Consider the following 22,499-nt stretch of genomic DNA (forward strand, 5'->3'; position numbering starts at 1 on the left):
TACTTCTCCTCATATATCTCAACAGATCTAATCACCACGCGATCGCCCCTTGGAATGTGCCCCGTAACCCTAATTCAAGGAAGATCAATAGGGTTCATGGGCTAGTCCGATACTTCATTGTATGAAGACATGATTACTAACGGTTTCTTGTACAGATAGGGATCAACAATTAACTTTGCTGACACCCCTGATCCCGTTAATGTTAGTGTTGAGGGGAAAAAGGCCCTCTAGTTTACATTCCAAAGAATGACGTCCCAGGCAAGATGCAAGCCCTACTATTTCGCCTTCCACATGCTCTCTGTTCCAGGCCTCCTACCAATGCATTCCAACCCTTCCCACTGGCACACTCTATCCGCGTTGACGCGCCCAAGTCATGGATAACGTTCCCATTTAGTCTCTGACGGGCCCTTCACTTATGCCTCGTATTTCTAGAGATACATACAACTGCAGCCTCAGAAAGAGACACATAAATCCAATACTATCAATTCGAAACGATCCTTCCTGTTCTTAGCTTTTATTTTCCTTCTCGAGTAGTTCTGACCGTTCATTCATACTCCGTCATCCTTTACCGTGGATGCTCATCGGTTACAGTTGTGGGGGCTGTGACACAGCTTGCTTCATTTGTTAAACTGGCGAAATTCACCATGACCAATGGGCAGGTTGCCTCTACAAGAGGAGGGTCCTGGACAAAGGTCGCCATTTTTATCTCCCTCTATGTCTTGCTTCTGGAATCTGTCATTGAGTGGGCTCTTGTACTCTATCTATATGGGAATGGACGTGTCGACCGAAAAATGACGCCGAGCTTGATCCTTGCTCTAGTAGCTGTCAGTGAAGCCCCCAAAGAACTCCACCGTGTGGTACTGACTATCATTTCCAGTCTTTTCTCACCGTGCCGCTTGTCATTCTTCATAGCCTTCTCGCATGGCAGCATAACAAAGTCCCCGGCTTTGGAGGCCAGAAGACAATCCTGCGTGCCGCCTGCACTTATCTCTTGCGAGTGACAGTTATTATATGGCTAGCAGCTAGTGTGGCAGGCCTAGTAGTGATCTCGCAACAGGTTTCGTGTCTTCCTGAAACTGCCGAGGGTAGCTTTTGGAATACTGGCGTTAGCTGTGCTCTTCATCGGACTGCGGTCATAGTTTCAATAATATCGTTGTAAGTGATGAGACTGATGTATCTACTGCTGGCCCTTGCTAAATCTTCTGACTAGCATAACTGCTTGTCTCTACTTCTGTTCGAGGGAGCTGTGCGAGCGTCCATATGATGTGTCAATACTGGGTGTATACAAACAGCAGCAATCAGTCTGTGATGAAAGTATCTTCTCGAACTCAAGCCTTGAAAGCGACACTCTGAAAGATGGCATTCTTTATCTTTGTCCCGGGCCTAGTACTACCTACGGCGCCCGCGACCCATATTGGCCGTCGTCCACCGGTCACGCATTCGAGAAACCTACCATGCGCAATTTCCAATACCCTCTACCGATTCATCAAAAGCAGCCATTGAGGCCTGACGAGAGCCCTGAATCAGAGAATACCGAAACATTATCAGGTTCGACGATAACACACAACGGTGCCCTTATTAACACCAACTTACATTCAATTTCACGTACATCCACTTTCAAAACCTCCGGAACTATAAGCGAACACATACAAACTCCCATTGCAGAATTACCCAGTGGCCAAGAAGACTCATCGACTTTCAACCATAAAAGACAAAAGTCTTCCTTGTCGTCGCTTCGCAAATACCTGCCAAAAGCCTTTCCCCTATCATTGCCTTTATCAGCGGACCCTCAAATTCGCGCTCTCGCCGATTCTAATACACATCGAGATCTTGAAAAGCAAACAGGAAATGTCATCCTGAATAGGAACTGTGATCCCGAGCAGCACCTCGCTTTTTCAACTGAGGAGAAAAAGGTGGTGGCTTCTGCACCTGTAGATTCTGAAACCCAAAGGCCACCAAATAGTCAAACCCCTCATACAAGCACCCTGGCTCGACCAACATCCTCGAACTCATCTGATGCACCAGAGGTCGTGCTGCCTGCGCCTCTCAAGGTGCAGAGATCTAACACAACTCATACTGCACCGATTCCTCGCACCATCCATCGCCACCGACCGAGTTATACAATCGTCCCACCACACCCATTGGCGTGGCACCCTGTCAATAGAGTTGCTAGCCATAGAGCTTCCGTGGTGGAGCCTGATAGTCAGATTCGTCATAACCCGCGACCTAAGGAACGACAGCAAAGTCGGCATTATCAGTTCGAGCAATCGCACGTACCCCGACATACCAGAAGTTATCATCAACCGCATAGCCGGTACAACTACCGTGGCCGGTACGAACCACGCCGCATATCCTCACAGTCTCGAAGGAGCGATATTGAAATCCATTATCCCAGCACGCGAAGGCCACGCAGCACTACCTGCGGTGGTCTCGGGTCTACAGGAGCTCTAGACAGCATCCGTGAATCAGGCGCATCGGTGGATGAAACTCGGGACATTGTTCTTAATGCCAACACATATCGTGGTGCCCACCGTACGAGTATGGCTGCATTATGATCGATAACACAGCCTGCAGGTCAGGCTAAAGCCAAAAGAAGGTAAAGGGGCTCTTACTGGCATTCCCCGAGAAAACAAAATAAAATGGGACACGAACTTGTTGATCTTATGTCTTTTGAGTGGGCTACTTTCTTTTCTCCTGTCTAAATAATAGCAATATACCGATATCAAGTGTTTATGTATCAGCTTTCCCTTTAAAGTTGATGATCGTTAGGATGAGAATTTATGAAATTAATTCTGACCTTGCTTGTGGTCTAGACATCATTGTATTGTTCTTGGGCTATGGCTAATGTAAGGGTAGAGATAGTCCTGTAAAATCGGATATCTCTCATCTCGTGTTCTTGGGCTTTTTTTTTTTTTTTTTTTTCTTTTTTGCTCCTATAAACTCACGAGATTCATACCACGAAAGGGAAGATGGAAATAGAGGTAAGAATTGATCTCTTCATTTGATTGACCCTAGATTACACCACTCAACGTTAATGTCCTAGAAACCAAACCCTGGCGAAAGCCCTCTTGTACATTATAGAAACCCAACAAAGATATAGATATCCCATACACAATCCCAGGACCGGAAACTCCAAAAAATACAACCAGAAATCACCTAAAGCAAAGCGCCACACTGATCCCGTTTATGCCTTCTTCCTTCCATTCTTCTTCACGTACGCGTACTGGTACGCCTGTATCGGCCGGTCCTTATCGTCAAAGTTCACTTTATTCTCTCCAAGCTCTTTCTGACCCACTGTGTACAGAAAAGCTTTGCCGAATTGGTCGCGTTGTCGGAGGGCAGAATCAACGCGATCTGCCCACACTTTCTCGCGGTTCTCGACGGACCGAGCAATTTTCTTATCAAGTGCTGCGGCTGTTTCATCTTTGACTTTGATGATGGTTTTGAGTTCCTTGATCTCTGCGCGGAGAGAGTCTATCACGTTCTCCTGCGTGGAGCGTGAGCCGCGCAGGGATTGGAGCTCGGACTTGAGTTTTGTCTCGCGCTTTTCAGCGGTCGCAAGGAGATTCCTTAATTTACGGGTCGAGTCGGCGTGAGAAGCGCGCAAATTAGAAATGGCGGTGGCATGAGCGGTTTGGAGGCTTCGTAGTTGTGCCTGGTGGGTTTCTTCTAGGGCAGTTTCTTTTTGACGAGTGATTGGAGGGGATGGTGGAGGGCTGAGTTGCTGCGTGTTCTTTTCTTCCTGGAGACGCTGGATTGTATCCTGGGCTTCGGAGTACTCGTCTCGCATCTCGTTTAGCTCACGGCCGGCCTTGTCCAAGCTGGACCTGAGCTCTTCTACTCGTTTCGACAAACGGGTGTTCTCCCCTTCGATCGAGTTAATGAGGGATTGGGCCTCTGCAGCTTGTTCTTGGGACCGCTTTAATTGGGTTTCTAGCGCCTTTTGCGTCGATGACGCTTGTTCTTGTTCGGTTCGTAATTTTGTTAATTCCTCACGTAGCTGCTCCAGCTCTAGCTCCCCCGAGCTGCTGTCTTTCGGAACAGCTTCAGAGCGAATCGGCATAGAATTGATCAGTTCCAGAATATCTTCGTATGTGTTGCGGCCCGTCTCCCAGGGGAGATCCGCTGCCATCGCTTTGAGAGCGTTCTCCTGCGCGGTGACTTGCGACTGCGCGCGACTTAGATCAGCTTCCAGTGTACTGTTCTTCTCCTCTAGTGGGCGATTTCTGATCTCAAGCGTGGCAATCCTATCCTCCAGAGTCCGGTATTCGCGATTTGCGCGGTCTACCTCCGCTTCAAGCTTCTGGATTTCCAGAAGGTGATCATCAATTTGGGCCTTGAGTCCATCGGTTTCGGTATTCTTCTCACGCAATTGCAGTTCCTTGGCTGTTGTAACTTCATACAGTTTAGCGAGAGTCTCGTCCAGCGTAGCGTCTCGTTTTTTGAGTTGCTCTTGGGCTAGATTTAACTGCTGGCGCAAATTCGCGATCGTCTCTAGTCTTTCGGAGTCTATATCCGTAGGCGCCTGTCGGTCCCGAAACTCTTTTCGTAATTCTGCAATCTGCTCCTGAAGGGCACTGATTCCGGTTTCACTGATCGAGGACCTCTGTAAAAGGGATTCCTTCTCTTCATTTTGTTTCTGAAGCAGCTGAATCTGTTCACGCAGGAGCGCATCGTCGTTGCGGCTTGCATAGGCCTCATCCAGCAGAGCTGTCTTCTTCTGTAGTTCTGCTTGCAGATGTTTGATCTGCTCTCCAGCGGAAGCGGCCTCCAAAACCCGTCTGTGATTCTTTTCAAGTTGTTCATCTCTTTCTTGAACTACCTGTTTCAATTCCGCGATCTGCCTGAGAAAATCGTCTTTCATATTCGTCTGGTCTGTGCTGGAAGTTGGTTTATGTCTACGAACCGACGGTGTCCTCGCCGTATCCGGCTCATCGTCCGGATCTTCCTCGATGTTCTCCAGCTGCGTCACCTCCTTCGAAAACGCATTACCCCTACGTAACAAATGAGACGGCGTAGACATATCAACGGGAGCAAATTCGCTGTATTCGCCAAGCTCTGCCTCGTCCTCCACAGCAGGCTGCTGCAGTTGTGAGCTCTGCTGTTCCTGCTGTTTTTGCTCCGGAGATTGCGGTCGCGGTGGCTCCTGCTCCTCCCGCGCCGGTTCATCTTCTTCCTCAACTCCTCCCAGGTCCTTATGATCAAATGTATCGTCGTCGCCCATGAGATATTTCTCTAGGTTGGCCGTAAAATCCTCGGGCCCGCCCACATCCGACAATTGGTCCTCATGGGGTAGCTTCGATTCCCCGAACGGTTCGTCGTTTCGCTCATCAAGACTTAACTGACCACTGGGAAATTGGTCAAAATCAAGCGTGTAATCTGCCAGGCGAGCGTCGAGCTCCTTCGCAGCGCGATCAAGCGATGATGCCCGGGAGGACGGCAGCGAGCCGGTCGGCGAACGCGCGTCGTCGATGTTGTCGCCGGCGCGATGGGAAATAGGGCTTCGCGCACGCTGGGGGGATCCCTCAGGGCTATGGTTAACGTGCGGAGGGGACGAAGGCATAAAGAGCGGCGTTGCGAGGGTGGACGCGCCGACGGTATCGTGAGAGGTTGTGTCCATGATGGGGTTTGTCGCGGTCGGTGGATGAGTGAATGCTAGAAGTTAAAATCAATTGGCTAGGGCGACATTATTGGTCCTGCAGACGGGGTGGATGAATGGGTCATGTATATCGTGGACTTCGATAACGATAACCAGCAGATAGAGTAAGTATGTCGATGTAACGGACGCGGCGATACAGGGAACCCGCCCGGGGTCAGTGCCGGAATCCTCAGGTTTCCATATCAGGTGTTTATTATGCTCCATATTAGGTTTAGCGTAGAGGAATAGTATCCTTCCTTGATATTAATTCAATTTTCTCCGTATGTACGGAGTAATAAATACAAGTACCAGAATTACTGTATTGTAAAGAGCCACCCCTTAGCAAGACCATCGAAGAGTGGATTTAAGACGGTACTTCTTGTAATCACCGCCCATTCTAGCCTTTGTGATTCCCCTCCTTATTTTATCTCCTCAAACATTGACCCTCCGAGGCGCGTTCACACTGGTTTTCCTGTCCAAACTGGTCGCGAAGCAATGAGAAAACCTGACGGCTAAACTGCGGCCCCCCCCCTCTAAGAGACCGTCTGTAATCTCACTACCCCGCTGTTGCTCCTCATCGAAAATGCTGGACTTGATCCTGACCAGTGCAGCAAACCCGCAGTCACTTCCAACCTCCATTTAAAGCTAAGAAACGATGCCTCCCGTACCCGCGCAAGTCGACCGATACCGGGTAATATGCTATCACCAGACACTTCGTCCGGATCGAGGCCAATATGTGTCCGCGCTACCGCTAGTGCAGAACAACACTGGCATCACGCACATCATCATTGCTGCTTTCCATCTGAATGCTGAACCAGGTCATATTACGCTCAACGATGATCCTCCCCACCATAGCATGTATGACGAGCTGTGGGCAGAGGTGCCTCTCTTGAAACAGAGTGGGGTACGCGTCATGGGAATGCTGGGAGGAGCTGCTCAAGGCTCCTTCCGCTGTCTGGACGGTGATCAGGACAAATTCGAACGGTACTACTTGCCTCTCCTAGCCATGATTCAGCGTCATCAACTGGAAGGGCTGGATCTAGACGTTGAGGAGGAAATGTCGCTTTCAGGTATCATTAGACTTATAGATCGACTCAAATCGGACCTGGGAGACAGCTTCATTATAACGTTGGCCCCAGTGGCAGCGGCGCTTCTAGGGATCGGTAACCTTTCCGGGTTTGACTACCGAGAGCTTGAGCGGCAACGAGCATCGAAAATTAGTTGGTATAATACACAGTTCTACAACGGCTGGGGCCCAGCGGATGATCCCCGTATGTATGCGGCGATCGTCGCGCAAGGATGGTCGCCGCAACGCGTTGTGTTCGGATTGTTGACGAATCCCGGCAATGGATCGCAGGGCTACGTTCCTCGGGAGATCATCGGGCCTATCTTAGGCCAGCTGGTGGAGCAGTTCCCCGACTTTGGCGGCGTTATGGGCTGGGAGTACTTTAACGCCAAACCGGGAGAGCGGGAGAAGCCCTGGCAATGGGCGGCGGAGATGTCGCTTAGCATGCATATGAAGGATGTGGTCATGGCTTTTTATCAGGGTCTATGGCGAGCGGTTTGATGAACATTCTCCAAGATATGACGAATCAACAACGATAGAGATTTACGGATGAGAGCATAAAACAGACAAACGAAAGTCAATGAAACTATATACAGCTGTTTAAATTGTTTCAATGCCGGAGATATGTAGAATGAATGATAGGGTATAGGGTGGTTAGTACTAGTACATACTAGTATGTGTTTGTTGTGTATGTACAGTATGTAACCTGAGACTAGCTAAGTTAGTTAACTGACCGAGTGGATTAGATAAATCGTCCTATGTCGTCATACCGCTAATACTACCGCATGTTTTCCTTTCCAAACTCCGACTTCTTTATTTCTTTATTTCTCACGTCCTCTTCTCTACCTTTCGGCACGTCACCTGAGCTTCTTTTCCAAAGCTTTAACGGAGAAGAATTCATGGCCTAAGGAACACTAAATATCTCATAGCGCGCTTGAAACGTTCCCACAAAGCTATGGTTTCCTTGCCGCGAGTTGCCGCGGCCACGAGCTCCGTGATACTCAGACTCGCCGCCTTCATCTTTCTTCGCTGGGTGCGTCCATTCAAGTTCGTTCGATTACCAAATAACGACTGCTCATTCGTGTGCAGATCCCCGGTCATCATTTCCCACCTCTAATCTTCACCTCGCTAGTGGTGTATCTATCTTCAGTTTTCTCTCTCAGTCGGCCGGCCGACGAGAGCACCACCACCACCACCACCAATCGTCCCCATGACTTGAAACGCTCCGGGACCGCTTCCAGTCAGTATATTCCTACCCCATGGTACTCCCCCCACTCTAGATTTGCTCACAGAAAATTGGCGCAGGGTCTGTAGAGTCTCTAGCTAAGGATAGCGTTCTTAAGACGTTGTTGACGGGACTGCCCTCCCCCAGATCGCCATTGGTGACCCGGCTGACAGTGCTGATCAACCTTGTCCTTACGCTCTTCACCTCCGACCTTCTACTCCGTGGGGTGGTTTTCTATCCTGCAAACGATGTTGCCTTCTCTCGCATTGGCTATGTCTCTCCAACTACAGCGAATTTACTCGTTCGAGAGCCAGACTCCGCTCAACTACCTCTGGTGGTCTTCTACCAAGAAGCGGAACAGGACGACCCCTTGAAATGGGTGGAAGAAGGCATTATATATGCACTTGATGAATCGACGGATTTTACTACCTCGGTGACTTTGAAGAACTTGAAGCCATCCTCGCACTACCGGTATTCTTTGTCCAATAATCGCACAGGCTCTTTTGTCACCGCGCCTCTTCATGGTTCGAAATCTGCCAACCGGCTTAGCTTTCTGACATCTAGCTGCATGAAGCCAAACTTCCCGTACAATCCACTATCTCACCCATTGCGTATCGAGGGCATTGAGAAGATGACTGAGACCGTCAGTAAATTGCCATCCTTGCTTCGACCAGCTTTTATGTTGTTCCTCGGTGACTTCATTTATATCGATGTTCCCCAGCGCTTCGGCTCATCTGTATCACACTACCGCAGTGAATATCGTCGTGTGTATTCGTCTCCCTCATGGTATTCCCATGGTGGTAACCCGGCCATCGACCTGCCGTGGATTCACACTCTAGACGACCATGAGATTGAGAATGACTGGTCGAAGGGCAACAATACAGCCCTCTACTTGGCTGCCGCCGACCCCTATATCCATTACCACGTCAGTGTGAATCCCCCGATCCCGGCATTTCCTTTTGCCAAGCCAGAAAACACAACCTATTTCTCTTTCATCAGCGGCCCAGCGTCATTCTTCATGTTAGATACACGCACCTATCGCTCGGAGCCCGCCCAACCGGACTCTACCATCCTCGGCTCAGCGCAGCTGCAGTCCTTGCTTGCATATCTGTCTAGCTCTGAACCAGCCGAAGTGCGCTGGAAGATCGTCGCCTCTAGCGTTCCCTTTACCAAAAACTGGCACGTCGGCACGACTGACACATGGGGTGGATTCTTGGATGAGCGTCGCACAGTGTTTGAGGCCATGTGGCGCGCCGAGCGAGAGCTGGGAATTCGTATCATCCTGCTCAGCGGAGACAGACACGAGTTTGGGGCGACCCGGTTCCCTGATCCAACATATGACTACACGCCCGATGAACTTCTATCCGATACCGCCGGAGAAGGCCTGCACGAGTTCAGTGTTGGTCCGCTCAGTATGTTCTACCTGCCCATCCGGACCTACCATCAAACCGACAGTGAAGATGTCACAGTCAAATACATCCCAACCGGTAACACCAAGTACGGATTAATCGATATCGACATCCGCGACGAGACAGTACTCACCACCAGTGGCAAGACGGCAACCGTACCCAGTTCCGTCCTTACCTACTCACTCTATGTTGACAACGATGTCGCCTGGAAATATAGTCTCAGCGTCCCACTCCCCGGGTATGAAGATGTTGTTGCCTCGGTGGCCTCTGTCAAACACCCGCGACTCCTGCCAGGTAAAGTCCTTGAGGACAACCGTGAAACTGTTGGATGGAATACCCTGCTCAGGGCTGTGGTCGGTCAGGCGGAGGAATTCGAAGGACAGCTAATTAGCCAGGTTAGGGATCAAGTCTATAAGCTTTTGGATAGAACAGGAACAGCAGAAAGACTCGACTGAATATGGACATGGAACTGGTATAGATAAAACCATAGGATTGTCAAATTTTCCTTGGCGATAATGTATCCATTCATACGGCAAACATGTTAATGTACAGTAAGGTAAGAATACCCGTCAATATTGCAACCTTTAGACGTATAAAACGTCATATGAGTATCGTTCGTTGAAGAAGTTAAAATTATACCATGGCAATGAAAGCAATACGCGCCCAACACCATCCACATGCTGTATAATCGATCAATCGTGACCCATTAAGCGGTGTCACCACTTAACAAATAGATACAGGAGAGAAAAGAAAAATGACATGAAAAGAAAAGTCACCGTCCTCTACCGCGTCCTCCGCCCATCAATCCGCTCATTTGGCTCATCATTCCTTGTAGATCCATACCTCCAAGGCCTGGCAGGCCGCCGCCACCGCCGCCGCCGCCTTGTCCCTGGAGCATTTGCATCATCTTGGCCATGTCGCCCATACCAGGCATTCCAGGGAAACCTGCGCCACCTGCGCCACCCATGGAGGCCATGCGTTTCTGCATCGCCGCGAGCTGTTGTTCTTTGTTGCCACCCTTAAGCATATTCTGGGCTCGTTGCATCTGCTTCTTCTGGCCACCGACGCGCTTGGCCATACCGGCCATCATGCGGTGCTGCGACAGAAGGTCTTCGACCTCGCGCACGGTCGTGCCGCTACCACAAGCGATGCGGACCATACGGCTGGGCTGCTCCACGAAAACCTTACCATCGCTGTCAAGCTCTGCCGTAGTCATGCTGTCAAAAATATAGATCATGCGGCGGAGTTTAAGAGAGCCATCTTCGTCATCCAGCCCAGCAGTGAGATTGGACAAGCCAGGGATCATGCCAGAAAGTTTTGACAGGGGACCCATTTTCATGATTGAGGAAATGTTCTCTCGGAAATCGCGCACCGTATAGATACCTTCCGAGATGTGCTTGTACGTCTCCTTGGCTGCTGCTGAGTCCTTGGTCACGGCTTGGACGTGCTCGACCAATCCTGCCATATCGCCCATGCCCAGTAGCTTCTGGATGAAAGCTTTCGGCTCGAATCGTTCAAGGTCCATCATATGTTCACCTGTGCCGAGGAAGATAATGGGAGTATGTGTAGCTGCTACAGCGGAAATAGCACCACCTCCAGCAGCATGACCGTCCGTCTTCGTGATAATGATGGCACCAAAATCAGCTGTTGCCTTGAAGGCCGCCGACTGGGCTTCGGCCGCCTGACCGATCGTACTGTCGAGGACCAAGATAGTCTGGTCCGGGGTGACAGCAGTCTGAATCTGCGTCATTTCTGTGAAAAGTTCCTCCTCCTGCTTGTGACGACCGCTAGTATCCACGATGATGATCTCAAACCGCTCCTTCTTGAATTTAGCCACACCCTCAGCCGCCACCACTGCGGGGTCGGTCTGCGTCAAACTTCCATAGTAAGGAATCTTGGCCTTGGTCGCATTCTGTTTCAGCTGATCGAATGCACCGGCACGGAAGGTATCCGCACAGACAAGTGCAGTTTTGAAGCCCCGCATCTGATAATGTCTAGCCAGCTTCGTACACGTTGTCGTCTTACCGGCACCCTGTAGACCAACGAACATAATCACATTAGACCGGCCCTTCTTGGGTCGGAACGGCTCTGCATGTGGATTGACCAGAGCAACTAATTCGTCGAAGACCGCTTTCTGAATCAACCTCTTCTTATTGACGGCGGAGGGCAAAGAGGCGAAGTTGACGCTAGACTTAATAGATTTCCGAAGTGACTGGACGAGACGGACGTTTACGTCGGCCGATAATAGTGCGGCGCAGATCTCTTTTAACATTTCATCAAAAGCCTTACAGGTGTCAGCTGCGCGAAACCTACTTGAACATTGAGTACACGTATTGGCAGCCCACCTTCTCGTCTAGATTGTTGGACCTAGTTAGGTCATTGACGGCGGCGTTGATACGCCGCCCGAGATCCTGAAGGACCATGGCTGAAAATATCTTAAAAGATAAATGTAGGTATCACACTATAAACAACAAGGAACAGCGTGTACGGAAGTTAGGTGATCAGAATGAAGAATGGCAATGCTTGATCGAGAGGTAGAATGTCAGAGGCCACTAATCTCAATGATTTCCAGTGCGGAGAGTCTGGAGCGGGCGGTCAGCCAATTAGAGACATCATTGTTCCTTCCGCCTTTGAATGTATTCGAGACTTACAAGAAAAAAAAAAAAAGGAAGAAAAAGAAAAAAAGACCGACCAATTCATACATCAACACGAAAAAATTACTACCGTTGAAATTTAGACGTTACCTTAATTATCATGCCTCTATCCACTACAGCAAAGAAGCGCAAGGTCTTGGAAGGTCTGCAAGGCAAAACTGGTCGGCCTCAAAAGAAGTTTAGGAAGCAGCGCGAATACCACAGCAGTTCCGATGAGGCGGAAGATGACGAACCAGCCGATTTTAAAGCTGTCAGTCTAGCAGATTCCGACGAGGATGAGGTCGAAGTAAAGAAGCCGAAGAAGCAGACAAAATCCCCAATTGCTTCGAAGAACAGAAAGGAGAAAGAGAGCAGCGACGACGACAACAGCGACGAGTCGGCTGAGAGTGACAATAAGAAGGATGAAAAGCATGACGCTTCGGGCTCAGACGCATCTTCTGGCGCTGAGGATGAGGATGATGATTACGACTCTGATGTCTCTATGCCGACCTCAACTACGGACCACAGAGCTGTCCCCAAACGGAACGATCCTTCGGCGTTCTCTACCTCTATCTCTAAGATTTTGGCGACAAAACTACCTTCCTCTGCCCGGGCGGATCCTGTTCTGTCACGCAGTAAAATAGCCACGCAAGCCAGCACAGATTTTGCCGACGAGAAATTGGACAAGCAAGCACGAGCTAAATTGCGTGCCGAGAAGCAGGAAGAATTAGATCGCGGTCGGATTCGTGATGTTCTGGGAATCGAACGAGGGGAGGCTGGCGCTGTGGCTGAGGAAGAGAAGCGTCTCCGAAAGATCGCTCAACGTGGTGTGGTGAAACTTTTCAATGCTGTTCGAGCAGCCCAAGTTCGCGGAGAAGAAGCGGCCAGAGGCGAGAGGAAGAAGGGTACCATCGGTATTGGCGAACGAGAGAAGGCCGTCAATGAGGTTAGCAAACAAGGATTCCTCGAGCTGATTAGTGGAAAGAAGGGCAAGACTTTGAATATTGAAGAGGCCTGAACGGGGATTCTGTATATGTTGAGTACCAGGCATCTCTTAGGCGTTGGGGGATTTTCTTTTATTTTGTTTGATTGCACGTTTGGATTAAAAGTTATTCCTATTTACAGACTCTTTCAAAATAGAATGGAGATGAGAATACCCAATAGTACAATATACCGTTACAACCAGTGGCCTCCGGCGTTTTGCTAATTCGTCCTATAATGCTGATTCACCGTATCGCTTGAACGCGGTATGAATCCTCCAAACAGATACCATCACAACAGGGCACATTGTCCCTGCGGGCTTCATTTCTTTGGCTCAAAGTCACTCGCCTGCAAGTTCCTGGTCATAGAGGGCAGACGGACAACTAGTCCGTCAAGCTCCTTGCTCATGATAACCTGACATCCCAGCCGAGAGGTCTCTGTCAGTCCGAATGCCAAATCCAGCATATCGTTCTCGTCGTCGGATGGCTCTTCCATCTTGTCGAACACGTCGGGGTCCTCCACGATGACATGGCATGTCGAGCAGGCGCATGAACCGCCGCAAGCTCCTGATGCAGGGAAAACCAGTCAGTAAGCAGACCTGAACATTGCACCGTGTCCAAAGGGGATCCGAACCTTCCATCTCAAGGTCATTGGCCTGCGCAATATCCAACAAATTGTCTCCCTCGGATACCTGGAAGTCGTACTTCTCACCATCCTTGTCAATGAAAGAGATGTTGAGCCTGCAACGAGTCACATCAGCGCATGCTCCATGAGATAGCATCATAGCTAGGTCATGACTTACTCTTCTCCAGGCTTCGGAGGTGTGATGTGGCCATGCTGGACACCCGCGGTGACAGAAAAGCTTCGGCATTCTGGGTTCAATCCGTTCCGTGACCGCCGTTGACTCACAGTAAACCCGGGTATCTTAGCGTGCAATGAGTACTGGTTGGAGGCAGCCACTCGAGGGCTCTGTGAGGAATATGTAAGAAAGCGTTTCGATTGGGCGCGACATGCGCGATCTCCGGGGACAGTCTTCGGGACGGCATGACGCAAATTAAGGAAAGTTTCTCTCCAGAACGACATGTTTAGAGATTATGTGCCGGGGGTTTATAGAGGATTATAAAAAAGAAGAAAAAGAAAGTATAGTGAAGAGTTTCCAAAAGAGTAAATTGCCGAAAGGCAGGGGGACTTTAGAGAAATAAAGTCTGAGAGAGGGACGTTTCAATTGAAGATCGATTGACTCTGTGGAGGAGAAAAAAAGAGTAACTCCGAGGAGAAGGCGGGAAATTCGGACATAATCATTCGCTGCTTCCAACTTAACCTTTTTTGACCTTTTTCGCTCTCCGCCTTGGACCTCAAACGGGTAAATTAATTTATTTTAGGACAATCCAAAAACTCCGACAAAGAATACCCGCCCTTTCCACTTTACAAGAAGAAGACGTTCATCTCCATATACTCACAACGATGTCATCTTCTCGTGAAGGACTCAATCCTCTGCGTCCTTATTACTCCCCCCCCTCCATGGGCCTGGAGGCTTCCAACGCCACTTCATCCCCTCCAGATGCGTCATCGGCCCATGTTTTTGGAAGCTCTGCCCGCGACCTACTGCCCGACTTGGACTACTCGGACTATTTGGAGAACTCCCCCTCTGTATCAAGCTGGATCAGAGATGCCCTGGACCGTGCACTTTGGAAATATACCAGTCTTTTAACTGCACAACCGTTTGACGTCGCGAAAACCATTCTACAGGCCTATGTCGTGCCGGACAGTCAGGATGGACAGTGGCTTATGGATGGCCATCGGAGGCAAAGTTCGGGTGCCCGGAACGATCCATATGACGAGGAGGGGGGAGGAGGAGAAGAAGAAGAAGAAGAAGAAGAAGAAGAGGGAGTTGTAAGTCCTATGTGGAACCCTAGAGGGACCAGAGGGGAAAACATTCTACGTGGTGGCTAATGTTGCAATGGGTCAATTAGGATGCACTATCTTCCGACGATGAGAGCAGTTACTTCACATCGACAGCGCCTGCAGTCTCGTCGCCGTCAAACTCACGATCTCGAAGACTTCGGCGCCATATCACTGATCGAAGCGGCTACATTCAAACCTCAACCCCACCGTCCCGGAACGCTTTGAAAATAAAAAACCCAAGCTCCCTGATGGATGTACTTTCCCAGCTGTGGACCACCAGTGGACCAACATCCCCATGGAAAGCAACCAATGCCACATTTATTTACTCTCTACTCCTCCCAACATTGAACACGTTCATTCGCAGTCTCCTGTCAGCTATTGTGGGACTACCAGAGGATGATATTTCGTCCTCCATGACCGCGGACATTCTGACTTCGACCTCTCCAATTGCCACCTTGGTCCTGTCATTCATCTCTACATCCTTGTCTGCACTGATCCTCTCCCCGATTGATACAGCCCGTACACTCCTCATTCTCACGCCCGTCACTCATGGACCCCGCTCCCTTATACGAGCCATTCGGCAAATCCCAACTCCCAACTGCACGGTACCCCCTCATCTAGTCCCAATCACAATCCTCCATTCCAGTTTGCCGAACTTCATAACGACCACCACTCCGCTCTTCCTGAAATCGTACCTGTCCCTTGACCCCATCCTCAACCCATCCATGTGGAACTTGTTTACCTTCATGGGGTCCGGCTTGGAACTGGCAATCCGGTTCCCTTTGGAAACTGTGCTGCGTCGAGCACAGATCGCTACTTTCACGTCGCCAAGCCTCCGCCAACAGTCTACCAGTGGGCTGCGTTCTGTGAAGCCTTCAGAGGCTGTCACTGAAGCCCCAGAGGTCGAAACCATCGTTCCGACACCCCGTACATATAGGGGTATTGTCGGAACGATGTGGGGTATTGTCTACGAGGAGGGTGTTCAACCGAACCCAGAGGCTGAGAGGGCGCAGGCCTTATTCAACAAGCCCATTGCGCTGAGGAAACGGCAAGGCCAGGGAATCCATGGGCTCTATCGCGGCTGGCGAATTGGGATGTGGGGTATTGCTGGCATCTGGGGCGCCAGCTTCCTTGGAAACGCTGGTGCCGTCGGGGAGGATGGAGCGATGCCCAGTGGAGGCCGCTTTTGATCAAACCACATCTGTTGAACTTTCATGCATCTAACACTCCCAGTTCTCCCAACTTAGCCCACTGTTTACCTTGTTCTCATACCCACTCCCCTTCTTCGTTATTCATCCTTGTCCTGCCCCTAATCAATTCTCCATTGCCTCTACGCCCTACACTATTTTGCCCACCTAGCTGGCGCAAAAGGGTTGAAGGCGTTGGACCTCTTTGTGTTTATTTTGTAGATAACGGCGGCGACATGCTTTCTGATAGGTCTTCGAACCTCCTTTCCCTTTTATTCCTACCGTTTAACATAGGGAATATGTATATCACTCGTCCAACATTAGCGTCATGGTACATCCAGCCATCTCATCTCCCTATACAGAGCCTTTCATTTCAGACAGCAGTGGCAATTAAACCGTTCCATATGTTTCAAGGAATCTCCATACCGATGAAAATACACCTCGTATGTCGGTCGGTAGATATATTAATCCAATCAGATCGCCACCCAGAAATACCCTTTCCATCTATCTAAAATGACTCCAGCTTAATTTCCCAAACCAGTAGAATTTTCTCTAATGAACGAAACAATTGTTATCTTCTGAGCCGCGGCTCAACCCGTACATAATGTTCTTTTGGGTCATGTTCGTCCTGAATTTTATTTTGGGGTCATCCGAAATCAACCCAGAATGGAAAGTAAGTAGAAAAACGCCAGTCATTCACCCGTCTAATCATTGGAGTGAATTGTATTCATCCCATTCCATCCTATACCATGCCGATCCACCCATCCGCTCTGTTTTCAACGTAAGCGCTAAGGGAAGCAAGAAATAGCCCTTGCTTCTTTTTGTTTTTCTCTTCTTTAAGCTCCCTCGGTGCGCGTCACGGAGGCCTAAAGAAAACCTCAAAATCGAAGATATTAGAAGCTGAAATGCATCCCGGCCCCCCAAAAAAAAAAAAAAAAAAAAAAAAAAGAGGTGTTGTATAATACAAACTCAGACACGAGTCAGGTTTGGGTATCATAAAGAAGGAAAAAGAATTAAACGAAATATATGGCATAGATTCATGAACGTATTTGGGCGGGCGGCCTATTTGTCGGCAAACCTCCGATCAAAGTAGCGCAAGACGCCCATTACGCTCGCTGCCTCGACCTCGAGTGCCGCCCTCGAGGAGCATCGATCGGGTGATGCAACATCCTTCGGATTCGGCAATGTATGAAGCTTAGGAAGCCACGTAGAAATTTCATCACTGGCACGGGAGAAATTCGGGTGTCGTGACAGTGTCGTGAAGGCATCGGCACAAGAGAGTGTCAGTGATGGCGTCATAGATCTACCAGATGTCGATTTGGCGGCAGTAGCACGCGGAGGATTGGAACTGCGTGACTGGCAACACCCACCATCGGTGCCCTTACCGCCGCAACATCCGGAGGAGGCAACGCTGGCGGAGCGGGAGGCCGCCAGCGTCTTGCAAAAAAGGGTACTCTTCGGATCCGCAAGACATTGGGCGCAGGTGCCAGGGCCATTCGCACAGGGGTTGGTTGCCTGGCTAATGGGCGGCAGAGTGACTTCAGAGCGAACGTCACCATCGGAGGGAGGGGGTGTGAATTGAGACAGGTTCTGAATTGGTGCAAGACGGTTATTCTCGAAGGACTGTCGACGCTGTTCTTCCTGGGCTGCCATTTCCGCACAAATACATGGGGTTCCATCCTGGCAAAAGCCGCACGGATCAACCGCAGGGGATGAAACAGCCGTGGCATTGTCTTCCTGTGGTTGGGGAGCAGCAAACCGTGTGGTAAAGTCGATTTCCATCTCCTCCGGGTCGGGCTTTATCTCAGGCTCGGCACGCCCTTGTCCAGTGGTGCTAAGACACTTAGACTGCAATGACTCAACGCCCGGCATTGCAAATGCATCTTCAATGCACTGGCAATGTGTTGAAGAACAACTAGGGCAGCCCAGTGGCACTTCCTCCCGCTCATCATGGTCACTACCGCTATTGGCGTTGCTCGGCGAAGACCTTTCATTTGTAGCTCGTCCAGAGATGGATTTTCTGGCAGACACACGAGTCAAAGGTGCCCTACCAGCAGGGGCATTCTTATCTGAGAGCGACGACCGAAACTCTTTAACAAGGGCTTCCTTCGCGCTTCTCTCTACCGAGACTTCCTTCTCCAGAGCATGGCATCGGTCGCGCCACCATGTCATTTCATTCCGGCACTGTTCGACTTCATGAGACAAATTTGAAATTTGCTCTTTGAACGCTGCCACATGAATATCGTGCTCTTCTTCGATTTTCTTAATTTGGTCTTCAAGCTCATTAACGCGGGCGGCTCTTCGTTCCCTGAACGCTCTTTGGGCCGCGCGATTCTGCGCCTTACGTTTAGTAGGCGGCGTATCTGTGGCAGGCTTCCGGCCAGGCTTGGGACGTGGTGGTATAACCCATTCTTTGGAGGTGACGGATCCGGGTGTACCCGGTCCGGGAGACGGTGAAATGGTTGGCTTGGCGGCAATTGCGGGAGCCAACGGAGCTGGAGTGGGCGCAGGGGCTATTGATGGTGCGGGAGTTGCCATTTTATTTAGGATTGCCTCTTTACTTCAAGAGGAATTCTGGGTAGAAGTCAGCGGGCCATGTCCCCGGGTGCGGGTGTAGAAGATAAGGTGAAGGTTGGACAGTGTAGGGAAAGAGAGTCCACGGACCAACAGGTGGTGTCACTTGATCGCTACGGCCGGAAGAGCGGAAGTGCGCCCCTGCAGCCAGTAAGCGAGACGATGGATTGGTGAGCTGTGAGAAGTGCAATTTTGAAGCAATTCTCCCCGAGTTCCAATTCCCCAGAGCATAAAATCTCTCGGTGGTATAAAAATGAACGAGAGAGACTCAAGATGAAAATTAGGGAAAGGAAAGAAAGAAGCCGAGGAGGAAGAGGAGGGGGGAAACAGGACTGGAAAAAGGTGATCGGATCAGATTAGATTATCGTGCGGTCTCACCGATTTCGGCGAGAGGTGGAGTCACTTACTCGCTTGGGTTTCTTATTCGTTGACCCATATCTGCGCCTTGGTTATCAATCAATGGGGACGTTGGGGTTTGCACCTATCAGGGTATGAACCCAAGCCTCCTCCTGCCCTGCAGTGAATCTAGAGTGAAATGTACCGCGTATGCTGTAGTAGGTATACGCAAGGAACAACACCCTCTGACACAGGGTCACCTAATATATTGATATTAACTACTAGTATTATGGAAAAGACAAAAAAATCTCATATTTATGCTTGCGAGCATGATCAGAAGTGGTGACTTAGTCAATTCCGACTCTATCCTCAAACCCATGGAACTTCAAATTTTCTCTTCCTTCCAAACCATGAGGTGGATATGGTGGGTACGAAGTACGAAGTACGGAGTACATACTAGTCATAGATACTCTTTTCGGCACCAGTGTGGAATCTGCTCACCCGCGGTGACCGCGAGCATCCTTGCCTCTTTTTGCTCTTTTTTTCTACCTGTTTTATTTTTATTTTTTTCCTCCTCTCTCTCCTCTCTCTCCTCAAACCCACATGATACAACACAGCAGACTGCTACGATAGATTATCATTCTATCATCAAGAATCAATAATATAATTTATAATCTTCTAGTTCGGTTGAGCGAGCTTTGGGTTTAACTTTTTTATCGGTTCAAGTGTCGAAGAGCTATGGGAATATTCGAATTACAAGAAAAAAACAACAATATCTCGGACTGAGATAGTCCTGCAGAGTACTTCGCTGCTCTTTTCTCTATGAGAGAAAAACGAAAATAGAAATTAAAAGAAATACTATTTTGCTTCTGTCATTTTCTTCCCGTAGAAAAGCAACCTATAATGGTAATGCTTTCCATTCGGCACTTCATATCCCTCCATCATCTGATCTTATCTGATCCCGGCTTTACCAAATTGGGCTATCTGATGCCGTAATACACTAAACCATCCATCGACGATCTCTTGAACGGATGAATCCTGTTAACCTTGTTTAGCATAGCTGGCTGGGACCAAAGTTTTACAGAGGAGACGAAAGGAAAAATTGTTGCTTGGTTTTACTAATATCATGGATTTCAAATCCCAACCACAGTTGTCTGCCTTCTCAATTAACCTGCGGCCTGTTCGGTTTTTGATGCCGATCAACGGAATCAAACGGGCGAAACACGGACCGAAACTGCTGTGGTATTTATTCACGAAGGATAACCTGATTGACCGACTTCCGTAGGCAATTGTGCATGGTAATATGCTTCCTCTGGGTCCCTTTGGAAAATGAAAGGAAAAAAAAAAAAAAAAAAAGAGTGCGGGAAATATAAAAACGTGGAATAGGCGAGCTATTGCCTCATGTGATAAATTATGCTTATAGGGCATTGAAGCCAGCATTAGGGACCTATAGTCTTTACATTCTAGATCCATTAAACATGCTCTACACTCGGGCTTGATTACTATTTGCGGGAAAGCTGAAAGAACTCCACGTACATTTCCTGCACTATACTTGTTGACATTGGCTGGACGAGTTACCTTCTGCCGATCCTCGCCGATTAAATGCCAATCTTATAGCACGAAAATTTTTCTTTTCTTTTTTTTTCTTTTTCGTTTTCTTCTCTCCCCCCCTTCTGGTGTGTTGGGATAACATGTATGCCAATCTTCGTATATAAAAATCCAAGTAATCGTAGAATTATGCGTTCAAAGCTCGGTCAGCTGTGGTGATCCTTCCGCCGGAGGTGATGAGAACCTGGTCTGCACATAAACCTTCTGCATACCTTTGTCTCGTCTCTCAAACGCCGCGTACAATTCCGGCATATTCTCCAATGGGACACGGTGGGTTACCATGTCCAATGGATTAATCTCTTGTCGCCGTATGAGTTCCAAGAGGTGTTCCCAGTATTTCTGGACTGGTGCCTGGCCGTTGCCAATAAACCGGATACCAGTTTGCATGAGAGCACCAATATTGAAATGGTTCGTCTGTATAGCGATTGGTCAATAAGGGAGGGCAAAGCTACAGAATACGGTGGTTTTACTTACGTAGCCAGCATAGACACCGGTTACACCGATTCGTCCAAACGGCCGGACAGCAGTGATCATCTCATTCAAAATTTCCGAGGTGTCTGTCTCAATTCCCAGTAGCATCTCGAAGTAATGTGCCCATCCTTTAGCGTACTCTCCCGCGGCACATTCTAGGGCCACATCTGGCCCTCCAGATACCATCTTTTTCAGCTGGGAGGTGATTGATTCTCCCCTTGGTAGGTTGCTGAAATCTATTGTCTCAAGCTTTGGTATCTTGCTCTTGACAAAATTCAACCTCCATGCTCCCTCTCCTCCATCGATAAGGATGACACGAGTGGCCCCCTGGCTAAAGCTGTATTCCACAGCCATCTGGCCGATTGGGCCTCCGCCCCAAATGGCTACAACATCACCTTTCTTCACACCCGTATCAACAACGCAATGATACGCGGTTGCCAGGACATCTGAAAGGAAGAGGCCTTTCTCATCTGGAACGTCCGCTGGGAGCTGCAGTAGATTAACATCGCCGTAAGGCACGCGAACGTACTCTGCTTGGCCTCCCGCGAAGCCCCCAGTAAAATGACTATAACCGAAAATTCCTAGGGTGGCAAGGATAAGCTTCGTCTGACTTGAGACTTTCGCATACAAGTAACGTACCTGCTGTCCGTTTACCATACATCGCATTCGTAATGGAGTTCTCATTCGTCCGTTCACAGGCTGACGTCAATTGCTCCTTACAGTTTCTGCATTCTCCACAAGCAATTGGGAAAGCTGCAACAACGCGATCTCCAGTCTTAACCTTCTTCACAGTTGGTCCCACGCTTTCGACAACACCACAGAATTCATGGCCGAGAACATCGCCCTTCTCTAATTGGGGAATGACACCTAAACCAAAGAATGAGCCGGCACATTCATCAATAGCCGCTCGAGCGAATTCATACCATGGTATAGATGAAGGTCACTTCCACAAATTGTGCTACCAGTTACCTTGACTATCACATCGCCTTCATCCACAACTCTTGGTTTTGGCATTTCGACTGCTGACCTGTTAGGCTGGCCTTTTCTCGGTTATGTTTCAATACGTACCGATTTGGACACTGTTCTTTCCCTGCCATGTCGTGGCCTTGATCTTCTCTCCTATTTCCTGCCCATAAGCTCCCTTATTATAATTACTCACATCGGTTGTGACGGTGGCATTATCACTATGTCCAACCACCTTTTCCACGATATTTGCAGCTTGTGATACGGCCATTTTGAGCTATTGAAATAGTTAAAAGACCTCTCAGATTAACCTCCGGCTCTGATTGAGGACGGTGCTCGCGTGGATTAAAAGGTGGCATTTCAAGAGTGGTTGAGTACATTATCAGGACTGACATCACTATGAGTCGGCCTGGGGCAAAAATCTTGGAACGCCCAACCATAGCCATAGCCATTTCCTATGGCTTCTCAAAGGACTGGGCTAATAATGATATTTTTCAGCAATG

The 22,499-nt window shown here is 49.1% G+C and overlaps 8 protein-coding genes across 8 annotated transcripts; 4 read left to right on the plus strand and 4 right to left on the minus strand.

Annotated features, from left to right (window-relative positions):
• Positions 1-644: 644 nt before the first annotated feature.
• BDV27DRAFT_169707 (uncharacterized protein) lies at positions 645-2,602 on the plus strand (the record flags this gene model as incomplete). Its single annotated transcript, XM_032075110.1, has 3 exons — positions 645-824; positions 878-1,155; positions 1,211-2,602. The coding sequence occupies 3 exons, from the start codon at positions 645-647 to the stop codon at positions 2,553-2,555; spliced, it is 1,803 nt and encodes a 600-aa protein (XP_031930474.1). The 3' UTR covers positions 2,556-2,602.
• A 3,691-nt stretch (positions 2,603-6,293) lies between these two features.
• Positions 6,294-9,793, plus strand: BDV27DRAFT_142795 (alkaline phosphatase; the record flags this gene model as incomplete). The annotated part of the gene is made up of 4 exons (XM_032070006.1): positions 6,294-7,185; positions 7,634-7,737; positions 7,794-7,944; positions 8,028-9,793. 4 exons carry the CDS (start codon positions 6,294-6,296, stop codon positions 9,791-9,793), a joined length of 2,913 nt encoding a protein of 970 aa, XP_031930475.1.
• A 317-nt stretch (positions 9,794-10,110) lies between these two features.
• On the minus strand, positions 10,111-11,761 carry BDV27DRAFT_154961 (RNA-binding signal recognition particle subunit SRP54; the record flags this gene model as incomplete). Its single annotated transcript, XM_032072059.1, has 2 exons — positions 10,111-11,622; positions 11,684-11,761. The coding sequence occupies 2 exons, from the start codon at positions 11,759-11,761 to the stop codon at positions 10,111-10,113; spliced, it is 1,590 nt and encodes a 529-aa protein (XP_031930476.1).
• Positions 11,762-12,048: 287 nt separating this feature from the next.
• BDV27DRAFT_123830 (rRNA-processing protein RRP15) lies at positions 12,049-13,041 on the plus strand. The gene has a single exon (XM_032065949.1). The coding sequence runs from the start codon at positions 12,093-12,095 to the stop codon at positions 12,987-12,989; it is 897 nt and encodes a 298-aa protein (XP_031930477.1). The 5' UTR covers positions 12,049-12,092; the 3' UTR covers positions 12,990-13,041.
• Positions 13,042-13,131: 90 nt separating this feature from the next.
• On the minus strand, positions 13,132-14,202 carry BDV27DRAFT_72763 (ferredoxin family 2Fe-2S iron-sulfur cluster binding protein). Its single transcript, XM_032077425.1, has 3 exons — positions 13,755-14,202; positions 13,586-13,692; positions 13,132-13,518 (listed from the first exon to the last, which is right to left on the minus strand). The coding sequence occupies exons 1-3, from the start codon at positions 14,033-14,035 to the stop codon at positions 13,274-13,276; spliced, it is 633 nt and encodes a 210-aa protein (XP_031930478.1). The 5' UTR covers positions 14,036-14,202; the 3' UTR covers positions 13,132-13,273.
• Positions 14,203-14,348: 146 nt separating this feature from the next.
• On the plus strand, positions 14,349-16,164 carry BDV27DRAFT_72767 (mitofusin complex protein UGO1). Its single transcript, XM_032077426.1, has 2 exons — positions 14,349-14,845; positions 14,926-16,164. Exons 1-2 carry the CDS (start codon positions 14,417-14,419, stop codon positions 16,045-16,047), a joined length of 1,551 nt encoding a protein of 516 aa, XP_031930479.1. The 5' UTR covers positions 14,349-14,416; the 3' UTR covers positions 16,048-16,164.
• An 812-nt stretch (positions 16,165-16,976) lies between these two features.
• Positions 16,977-18,655, minus strand: hapX (bZIP transcription factor HapX). The gene has a single exon (XM_032065950.1). The coding sequence runs from the start codon at positions 18,580-18,582 to the stop codon at positions 17,107-17,109; it is 1,476 nt and encodes a 491-aa protein (XP_031930480.1). The 5' UTR covers positions 18,583-18,655; the 3' UTR covers positions 16,977-17,106.
• Positions 18,656-20,697: 2,042 nt separating this feature from the next.
• On the minus strand, positions 20,698-22,267 carry BDV27DRAFT_142801 (zinc-dependent alcohol dehydrogenase; the record flags this gene model as incomplete). The annotated part of the gene is made up of 5 exons (XM_032070007.1): positions 20,698-20,976; positions 21,037-21,614; positions 21,673-21,900; positions 21,957-22,052; positions 22,102-22,267. 5 exons carry the CDS (start codon positions 22,265-22,267, stop codon positions 20,698-20,700), a joined length of 1,347 nt encoding a protein of 448 aa, XP_031930481.1.
• Positions 22,268-22,499: the final 232 nt, after the last annotated feature.

Source organism: Aspergillus caelatus (genome assembly GCF_009193585.1).
Source record: "Aspergillus caelatus strain CBS 763.97 unplaced genomic scaffold BDV27scaffold_36, whole genome shotgun sequence".
NCBI classification, from domain to species: Eukaryota; Fungi; Ascomycota; class Eurotiomycetes; order Eurotiales; family Aspergillaceae; genus Aspergillus; species Aspergillus caelatus.